The following is a 10779-nucleotide window of genomic DNA, read 5'->3' on the forward strand; positions in this document are numbered from 1 at the left end:
AAAGGCATTTCTGAATTTCTCTCGGCCTCAGAACATAGGCAAGACCTGGACAAAATGCCTCATAATTAAAGGACGTATTGGAATAACCATGTATTTCGCTTTGCTACTTCTTCATCCCCTCCACCCCGAAGGCAACGGATGGAAAGGCGGGCTCCCAAGACAGACCAGTGGAAGGTGTCTGGCCCACAGCACTGGTGCCTCGGCAAACACACGCATCCGCGCTCCACTGAGGTTCACAGGGCTGAAACTGCTGACGCTAAACGCGCAGCAGACCCTCAGCCCGTTTTGGACTGGGCCCCTAAAGCCCCCAGGGTACGCTGCAGCTGGGGAGGCCAGGCCTGCTCGTTCAGGCGCCGGCCCTGGACGCAGGGCGGGCGGGCAGGCCTCCCGGGACACGGAACCGGGAGCAAGGTACGCAAATACAGCACAAAAAGCCTCAGGTCGGTTAAAGGCAGCTTTCGAAACACGTATCGCCATCTTTCCCCTGCCTCCCCACCCCCGACGCGCCTCCGCACGCGTTGCTGAGGCCCACAGGAGCAGCCCTCCAGCGGGGACAGCGGCGCGGCGCCAGCAGCCGCCCCTCACCGACCACGGCCGCCGTTAACGGCTGGGGGGCGGGGCGCCGCTGTGCGCGCGGGGCATGACCACGCGCAGTGCGTCCCCGCCCCCTGGGGGTGGGCGGTATTTCCCGCCCGGCGGGCGAGGCGCGGGTCTCGCAGCGGGCTGGCGGGCGTCACTGCCGCTTCCGGCGCGGGCGGTTTGAAGGCGATGGCGGGCGCGCTCTACCCGCCACCAGGCCTTGTGGCGGAACTGGACTCCTCCCTGTCGCTGCTGGAGGTGCGCGGCGGGCGGGTGCCGCCACCGGCGGTAGAGGAGGAGCAGCAGCCGCAGCAGCAGCGGACGGGCGCGGAGAACGCAGACCTGCTGCCCATGGTGTTCCTCTGTGCCGGCTGCAAGCGGCCGGTGGGCGACACGCTGAGCTGGGTGACCAACGACGAGGAGGCGGGCTGCATCCTGCTGCGCAGTGAGTGCTGCCCCAGCCCGCCCCTGCCCCGCGCGGCGGCCGTTGGTCACCTGCCTCCCTCCCTCCCTCCCTCTGCGCAGGTGCGGCCGCCAGCGTCTCGGTGGACGAGGAGCGGAAGCTCTCCAAGCGGCCCGGCGAGTGCGGATGGTGAGGCCCGGCCCCGGAGCCCCGCTGCTGCCCCGGGGGTGGGGGGTCCCCCCCTGGGCCCTTCCCTTGCTCTCTGAGGGAGCCGAGAGGCCCCGGGAAGGCGCCGAGGGAAAGCCTGGTAAACGGCCCGTCAGGTGCTGCCGGCCCGCCCCGCGGGGCCGGCGGGCGGGAGTGCCCGTGTTCCCCCGGGCCCGCTTCTTGCGGGCGGTCTGTACAAGTGCTTATGTTTTGGTCTTGCTGAGGTCAGCCGGCCGCTGGGAGAGCAGGCCGGGAGATGAGTGCTCGTAATTATACTATGTAAAGCAGGAGTCAGTGCTCTAAAAAAATCGTAATGCATGACTTTTCTTTTTAGAATAGGGATGGGGAGAGGTGTTTATTTTTCTTTTCTCCTAAATAAATGTTATGTGTTTTACTTACAGCATGATTGAAACATTATTCTGCTCTGGCTGCTCAATGACACTTGGCAACATCTATAGATGCACCCCAAAGCATCTCGACTACAAGAGGGATTTGTTCTGTTTCAGTGTTGACTCAATTGAAAGGTAAAGGCAGAATTTTTATTGGTAAGCCTGCCAGCTAAGCTTCACCCACCAGGCATCTTATTGGGGGATGCTTCTGTTAATATTTGCTGCATGTCTAGAGGTAGCACTCTGCTGCTTTATTCCAGAGTGGTTTTCTGTACTACTGCTGTTAGCATCAGAGCGCTGAAGCGTGAGAAATGTCATCTGTGTAATGTTAGACAAATTCTAGAAAAAAAGAAAATACCAGGGCCGCTTTTTGTATAAGGAATTGCATACCACCCAGGAAAATAACACTAGGTACACGACCCAGGAGGGTTCCTTCTCATTTGATCAGAAGAGGCTACGTATATGCTCTGCTTTAGACAACATAAAATGAGCCTGCAGTCATAGGTAGTACCAAATAGGCCTGGCTGTAAGCTATTAGAGGTAAGTATCAGCAGAGAACATGGCAAGAGGGGCTTAAGCAGAACTTAGGGTGAGGTCTGACCTGTACTGGTCAAGTCTGCTTTTTCCTTCATAAGGTAGACAAAAGCAAATCTTAAAACTGAATATGTGCTTGAGGCTCTCACTTAACTGCCTTACAGTCAGAAACTGTTTAGAAAATGAAGGTATCCTATTGTACTGGTTTTAACTGGTTTATAGCACTTAAAAGTGGTCTTAAAATATTCTTCAATAACTATATCCTGAATTAAGTCTCCACACCAGAGTGCTTTTACACAAGCATTACCCTAGTAAACAGTGACAGGTTACCTTTATTTCTGTCTGGGCTAGTTTTAATGTTTCTGCTTTTCATTAAGATCCAGTTTATTTTGCTGTATCTATGTGGATGTTCACCTTCCTACTCTGGACATTTGTTTATTTCCTCTTTCCCCAGCTGTGATACTTTGCTTTTCCTTGGCAGTAAAATTCTCTGAAACACTAGCATGGTGACAAAATGGCACTTTCTTGTGCAGTAATGGTGATGGTTGTTTTCCCAGCTACTAGTGCTATGCTGTTCTCAGTGTCTGCATAATGTTTCACCATATCCTGGAGCACCAGAATTCCTGATTGTCTCTTGGAGTTCTAACTTTATGAAAGTGGTGGTGTCTTGGTAGTTCTGTCCTTAAAACCCTTTTTGTTCTACTATATAGTTTGTTTACAAGATTTCTAAATATAATATTTTTTGTGGCTGGAATCATGCTTCAGCTTTGCTAGTGTATTAATAATAATCTCGTAATCATTGAGAACAATGGATGAGTCCTGCATTTGTTTTTTTGCCTTCAGAGTGAAAAGTGCATGATCTAAACTGTAGTGTATCAGTTACATTCTAGGATCCTCAGAAAAGCAAGCTCTTACTGATGAGGAACCTTTAACTCTTGAAAGTCGAGCTGTCTTGGAAGAGGTGCTACAAAGGGTAAGATTTAACCTTTTATCATTCTTTGTTTAAATCATCTCTATGAAATCTTAATATCCTTCATATTCTTAGTTCATCCAGATCAATTCTGTGCATTTTAACATATGCTGTAATGCTTCATGCTATTCATATCTTGTGTTATGCAAGACTTTCAGTAACTTTTCCTTCAATTTTAATGATAATTAGCGCTTCCTGTTTATCAAGCACAGCTTTAGATTCCTATCTATGTCTGTCAGTAATTAGAAATTTTGTTTCTAACTAGGTCTGATTCACTTCTCCAGATCTTCACTTAACTTTGTTTTAGTCATGTCTCTTCTGTCTTTCATGTAAACTGACTTGATGCTTTTGCTGTAACTTTGTATTGAAATATTGCATAATAAATAAAGTTGACAGTTTGGTCTATGGGAAAACTTCTGATTGCAGGTACCAATCAGTTGGGAGTGAATAGTGTAACAAAGTTGACTCTGAATGCTGATGGTTGTCTATCAAAAGCTGAATATGTGGATCTGACACCACGGTTGAAGACAGTTGTACATTTGAGAAAGTATGGGGAGTTGATGTTAGAGTTGAGTGAACTTTCAAACTATGGAAGTAGCAGGAGTAGAATCAAATAGGATTGGTGATGCAAGTTCAAATTTGAGCTCTTACTGACATCTACACTTGCTGTTTGTATTGTCAAGTTCTGTTTATAAGCAAGTATCTTCCCCATTTGCTTTATAGGCAAACACCGTATTAAAGGCTCTGGAGACAAGACTGACTGCTGTTGAGTCGAGTATGGCTTCTCTTCACAATAAAGTCTGAAAGAAGTTACATGCAGGAAGTTTAACTGCAGGAGAACGGTGTACGTGAAACTTGTCCTTGCAATCCTCTGGAATCTGTGGGAACACTGCAAAAGCTGTGCAAAGAACTGAAAGACATTGGTGGCTCATGGTGCGGTAGAACAATGCTGACTAGGAGTCTTCACTGTAGACAAAGAATTCCCCTCTTTTCTGTTAAAAGGATAACCCAGAAAGAAATAGAATTTTTAAATCAAGTTTCTGTAGACTTTTGGTTTATATGTGAATATTTATTTAAATTTTTATCTCTGACAGCAAAGCATTTATCTCCTGACTTCCCTGCTATTCAGTATCTACTTTACTGGGTGTGCTTCTCCTTCCTAAACCAATAAAAATAATCCCTGTGATGTCTGAAGGAACAACATGTATCATTTTTCTTGTCTTCACAGACTTTGCTTCACCTGTGCTCCGAGATAGGCATGGCACAGTAACTGTATGGGGTGGTTTGTGGGTTTTTTGCAAGCTCAAGGCTAAAATGTAATGTAAAAGAAGGCTTCAAAAGCATTAGATAAAATGGCTTTCCATGCAGTATTGAAGGTCCTATGTTTTACAGTTTCAAGGGGAGGAAAATAAACAAGGCTGGTAGCAGTGCACCTTTAAGCAAAGCTTGGTGTATATTTGAGCAATGAATGCAAAATGCTAACTAAGAACACTTGTCACTATTTTATTGATTTAATGCAAATAGCCCAGTTATTTGCCTTTGATCTGTGTATTTAACTAATTGTCAGGGTTTCTTATATAGTGTGAATGTTCCAAGTAATTTTTTTCAGTAAAACAAAAGCAAGCAGTTGTAGGGTAAAGGAAGAATAATTTTGAAAAGGTTTTTTGTTACCCAACACTACTTCATTTTACTACTGCAAGTTTTCAGGTTTTCTCCAAAAATGCAGAATGAATTTCCCACTGTTCTCCCCCATTGGTAGGCACTGTTTCTCTTATAAAGGCTTCTCTCCCCACCTTTTCTCTATTTACTGCTTTGTTTTGAAGTAGTACTCAAGTTTAGCCTGTAGTGATGGGTCTCTTATCCTTTCATGTTCAGGTAACTAAAACATCTTGTTACTTCCATACCTGTCAAAGGAATTGTTATAGGCAGTAATCTTTCCAATCAAATTACTTCAGTGTCATTTTTGAGGCAGTTCCTTCTCTAACGAGTTTTTTGAATGCTGATAAGTGGCATAACAGACTTTATCCTGGCTGTCTGAAGAGAACCATGAGCTCTGCCCTTTAATTGGAGGTTGGTTGGTTGTTTTCCATTATATACAGAGTATGTTTTTGTTGGGAGTGTTAACAGTTGATGGCTTGATAGGCCTACCTTTTCAGACATAATGCTTTTTCCATATATTTATATTTTTTTAATGTGGATTTCCTTTTCTATTAAGGACAACTATGGGAGCAGGGACACAAGCCTGTAAGAATCTCTAGATTTTTTTTGTGGAGATGAACATGTGTTCAATTTTTTTTAATCAAAGCTTGAGACAAGACAGCATAATCTTTTACATCTATATTCCAACAAAGTAGCAGCAAAGCACAAAGGTGCAAAGATAAACTTGCATGTTTTTCCGATGCTTCCCTAGCCAAATTATTGACGTATTATAGGTGGGAGATTGAATAACCTTATGTTTATCAACCTGGAGGCAGTTTCTAAGTGGGTTCTTGTATTCAATTCTATGATGAAATAACTGTTTTAGATCTACCCTTGATGGAAAGAACCAGGTTTGCTGGCTTCAAGCAGTACCTGTAGCTTTAAACATGTTCCTCTGTTAAACATGAAGGGCAGCTAGCTGTGGCTCGGAGTGAGTTCCCTAAATAGATTCACCAGCTGAGTTCCTTCTGAGTCTTGTTTAGGTAGATTCCTAGTACCTGTCTCCCGTGTCCTATATATTGCTACTGTGTAATGAAAGTAAAGTGTATATATGTAAGCAAGTATTCAAAATAAGAAATGGTTGCTTATCTTAAGGTAAGCATGTGAATTCCAAAACTATCCCTCTTTTTTAGCTACTATGAGAAAAATACCTCCTGAAGAAGGAATCCTAAAACCATAATCCCACCAGTATGTCCTTGAACTCACAGGCAGAAATGACTATAAAGAATCTGGATTAGAGTATGCGTTCCTGGGATGGAACATACACAGGTAACATACTTTAAAAGTGCGTGTTAAGTAACCATTTTTCTCCTTGGTTTAGTGTTATGGTCCTCTGTATCTTCATTGAATACCTGCATTCAGCATCAGTGTATATTTAGAACAATGTCTCTTAACATATTGTAGGTGGGAGCTCGAGTACATTAACACAACCGACTCTCTTAAAATAGCATTTCCATACTCCTAAGGGTTGCCAGCTGCTGCTTTGCTAAGGTGTGCAATGAACAGTCTAAATTTAGAATACATTTCATATGGATGTAGAGATATTTATATCTGCATGGGGAGATGTGTGTATTTGGGTTTGTATATTGTTCCAAGAAGCTGAAAAAAATTTTTTTACTGTGAAGTTCAATTAGGACACAGTATCTTGAGTAGTTAACTGGGCTAAAGGTAATACAATAGAGAAATTTTCTGTTTAAATGTATAAATGTGTATTATCATATACTCGAACAATTTTTAAACATTAAGGAAAGCTGTAGTTGTTCCCTAACCAAATAGAGTACGAAGCTTTAGTGTGCCTGCAGGATGTACAGTATAGTTGCATGTAAAAGGTATTGCTCCTTGCTTGACAAGCAGTATCTATTATTGGGTGACAGTTCCTTCTACACCCAGTTTCTTGGTTTCTACCCTTAAATGCAGGATAAATAGGAAGTTTGATTCTCCTTTGGGGGAATTGGCATGGTCTATGGTACACTTCCTTATACTTGCCCTAGGCACTTTGCATTATGCGCTGGGAGGGGGGAAAGATACTACTTCTTTTGGTGAATTCTTTAACTTTGTATGCAGTTAAATACAGCAGGGATTTAGTTCAAGTGCAACAGTACTTTGTAGCTCTCTCTATTATGCCCTTTAGAGCAAGAGAAAGTGGTACAACATAAGTGTTTCTTTCTGTTTGAAAAAGCAGTGATTTGTCTTCTTTCTTACAAATTTTGTCTACACTAGCATATGTATCTGTATGTGAAAACTGTCCCTAACAGCTTGCTTTCCCAAGCTGATCTTTGCCAGAAATGCTTGTATGACTTCAGTGGAAGCTTTGGCCAATATCCTTTGGTGGTAACTACCTTGTAAAATAGCAGCATGTCAGCTTTGACAATAGCTCTGTGAATGGCATGTGCTGGGAGGATAAATACGTGCTATGCTTCATGTTCCATGTGGGCAAAATCTAGCGTGCTGTGGTCCTTAGTCTTTCTTGCATGACAGTCATGTTAACCATGTAGAAGTATGGATGAATGGGCTGTAAAGCATTTAGCAGCAGAGACATACCTGTCCATAAAGGCCTGGGAAACCTGAGGGAACAAATGTGAGGACAATCTTTCCTTTTTGCACAAGAACATGGACCATCTAACAAAGATGGTTAGCAAGCTCAATGCTGAGTTTAGCATCTGGTGGCCTTTCCAGTTGTCTTTAGATGACACTGATTGAGCTGCTGAGGTTAGGATTTCAAAGTTGCTAAGGTGATAGAGCCACAGATTGATTTTTTTTTTTTTTTTTTTTAAATTGCATCAAAATTTCAGGTTAGGCTGAGATTCATAAGTTAGGTAGAGAATGCTTTTGTTAGTTTTCCAAACTTAGCACTGTAGCAGAGGCTGGATGCACCTTCCTGGGAACGTGTCCCCAACAGGCGATGTTCTTTACTGAGTGTGGTAGTTCCTGGCTAATCCATATAGTAATTACAGCTCTTGGTTTCAGTACAGGTCTAAAAGGTGAGGGTCTCAACTCTCCTGGCTGTTTACCAACTTTTGTTTTGGTAATAAAAACAGTAGAGATAATGAGTAGGAAATGAGCAAAAATCAATGTTCTTATCTGGATGTGATTTCTGCTCTAAAAAAGGCTTGGTAAAGGCATAGGGAACAGTTAAGTGTGCACTATGTGGCAAGATGCAGTAGAGCAGAGGTCCAGCAGATAGCACTAGTGCTGGTCTGAAAATGGTAATTGCTGCTGTTAAGCTTAAAGCACAATGGATACAGCTGGAGCTTCTTGGAAAGAGACCAAGCAAGCAAGATGGCTGAAAAGACAAAAGGAAAAGAAACAAGTGAAAGTGCAAAACAAAACTGCTACTCAAGGTAGGACAGATTTCACTTGGAGGGGGAAGGGAATTCGGTGGGAGGAAGGACACTGAGATGAAGGTGGAGGCACTTTTATGCTGTACTCTGAATTCTCATGGGGAAGGAGAACACCCCTTGCCTGAGGTTTCTAGCCTAGGAGGTTAGGGTCCCTGAGTCCTCTACAGACAGGGAGAGAGGCTTCTTCCCCGACTAAAGGTGGCCTCGTCATTTAGAGACCTGAGGTAGATGCGTAAAGTGACATGAATGATTTGGCAGGAACCCCTCCCTCCTTGGTGTCCACTAGTGCCCTGTAGTTTATCCACTTTAAGAATCCACTAGCTGGAAAACCACTTCTATCAATGCATCTTTCCCTTCCTTTTCAGCTGGCAGGATAGAGGAAAGCTGGAGAATAGTCTGAACTGGAGAAAATGTGCCAGAGCAGAAGGAACAGAAGGTGAAGAAGAGAAAACTGGCACATAACTGGCACATAATATCCTGACAGGAAAGCATGATACTGTGGGAGTAAGCATGAAGAAAATAGATGTGTGATTCCAAAAGGAGCAAAGCACCTGAATCGGTTTAGTTCCCGAGAGATGTGATCATCAGATTCCTTTAGGCCTTGTGTACACAGGCAATCTGACAGATACAGCTACTGGAGAGTAAACTGACACAGCAGATTGTTTCTGGAATAAATAACTTTTATTCTCACAAAATGTGTTTCTATTGGGGGGTGGGGAGGGAACACCAGAGCAGGCATTGTAGTGCAGATGCATGTCAAGTCCTCTATATGAACAAGGCAGCAGATCCTTTGAAAACCCTTCTCAGAAGCCTTCAGGGCAGGAAAGGATTGCAGAAAATTATATTCCGCAATTGAAAAGAGAAAGTCAATGAAAATTCTCAGTGGGAAAAAATAACAGGAAGATAGCAAAAGGAGCTAAATACTAGTAGATGATTTTTCTTACTCAATAGCTATCTGATCTACAAGAACTGGTCATGTTACACTTGGATTGAACACTTTGCTCCTCTTACACGGAGCAAAGAATTGGAATGTATTGTTAGTGTAATTAATTGCTTTAGCAATCTAGTCAGAATAGTAGCAAGCAGCTATTATTAATCTAGTTACAATACTATCCTTAGTTACTGTCCAAATTTTCCAATTATTGCTAATTCCCATTAATAATACAATTAAAACTATTACATAGACTTTCTACCATCTCTCCCTCTTCTCTGTTGTGATGTTCACCTATGTGCCTGTGCCTGCAGTGGAGGGTCTTTTTTTCCTCAGATGGGATGGGCAGGTATTTCGGTGTCCAGGTTCTTCACCAGGTGGCATAATGATGTTGGTAGTGGGGGATTTCTTGGGACTGCTTGATGCTATTCATGCACATTTCCAAGCAGCTGACTGCTAACACATCTTTCTGATTGGTCTACAAATTCAGTAACAGAATGTTAATAGGCTATCAAATCCATGAACATACATGGTATAGTGCTTTGGAGTTACACAAGACAGCTGAAAACAAATAAACATTAAACTTCTAGACAGTTCTACCCTTATAGCTAAAACAAATTTGACTACAGTCACCTGACTGTTGGCGATGGGCTGATACAGCTACAACCAAGCTAAGTAAGTTCAAGACCAGACAAGCTCCAACCATGTTTCTCAAACCCTTAAGCCTTCTATTGCCATGAGAATACAAGGGCTGTGGCCTGCTAACAGCAATGGCAACGCTGTATTGACTGTCCTACGGGGCTACGATAGAAGTAAGGCTCATTTCTGCAATGCCAAGCAGCATGACACAATCCTGGCAATTCTTTCCATATGTCTCTCATGGCTTCCTACCATGTGGCTAGAGGACTGGAGTATCATCATCAGCTTGAAAATGAGCACAGAAAGACAATTGTGGTTTTTTTTAAATTAACAAGAACGCCAAGCTCAGCCAAGTCACCCAGGAGACCAAACCTATGTAAATTTATAGTACAAGGCTTAGTGTTTACTGCTAGGACGAAAGTGCTGGGGATGTAAATCAGGAAAGATCCCCTTGTTTCCACTCTCTCCTGCTGTGAAAGCTATATTTCCCCCTAACCCCTAAGGGCTAGTGCTTATATTAGGATGACAGAGAAGATTTGTTCTTAATCTTTTGTAAACAGAGAAAACTCTTGCCAAATCTCTCAGCATGGCAAATAGAAGGTTGAAATAATAAGGAATTAAAAACCAGAAATACATTTGGCTTTTCTGACTTCTTTTTAGCTATGCTAGACTATCAAAATGACATTATGTTACTGTACATCGCATGAATCCACTCCATTAGTAGAGCCTCTTCACTTTAAACATTTCAAAATTATTTTCCATGCAGTTTTCTTCTCCAAAAAGAGTTTGCTATGAGAGGATCAGGCACAGATGCGTTTCTTGTGTTTCAGAAGGAGGAATTAAATAGTGGGCACTAACTCTAGTGGAGGCTGGGACAGGGAGGCTGCTTCTGCGCTGAGTGGAGGGAGAGCTGCTCCTGGAAGACCGTGTTCCTGCTTGATGCCTATGGTTTGAGGGGGATAGTGATAGTGAAGAGGGCAGGAGAATGTCTTAAGGATAGCAAAATATGCTTTATTTCATTAAAGTTTTTAACTATTCAAATAGTTTAGCTTATTGAGGGAGTGGAAATTTAACTGTTGTCTGTCAGT

The 10779-nt window shown here is 43.1% G+C and overlaps 1 protein-coding gene across 1 annotated transcript; it reads left to right on the forward strand.

Moving 5' to 3' along the window:
* The first annotated feature begins 768 nt into the window (after positions 1 to 768).
* MIS18A (MIS18 kinetochore protein A) lies at positions 769 to 4250 on the forward strand. The gene is made up of 5 exons (XM_059824206.1): positions 769 to 1024; positions 1105 to 1171; positions 1591 to 1713; positions 2992 to 3085; positions 3806 to 4250. The coding sequence occupies exons 1-5, from the start codon at positions 769 to 771 to the stop codon at positions 3884 to 3886; spliced, it is 621 nt and encodes a 206-aa protein (XP_059680189.1). The 3' UTR covers positions 3887 to 4250.
* The last annotated feature ends 6529 nt before the right edge of the window (positions 4251 to 10779 follow it).

Source organism: Gavia stellata, chromosome 1, assembly GCF_030936135.1.
Source record: "Gavia stellata isolate bGavSte3 chromosome 1, bGavSte3.hap2, whole genome shotgun sequence".
In the NCBI taxonomy this organism is placed as follows: Eukaryota; Metazoa; Chordata; class Aves; order Gaviiformes; family Gaviidae; genus Gavia; species Gavia stellata.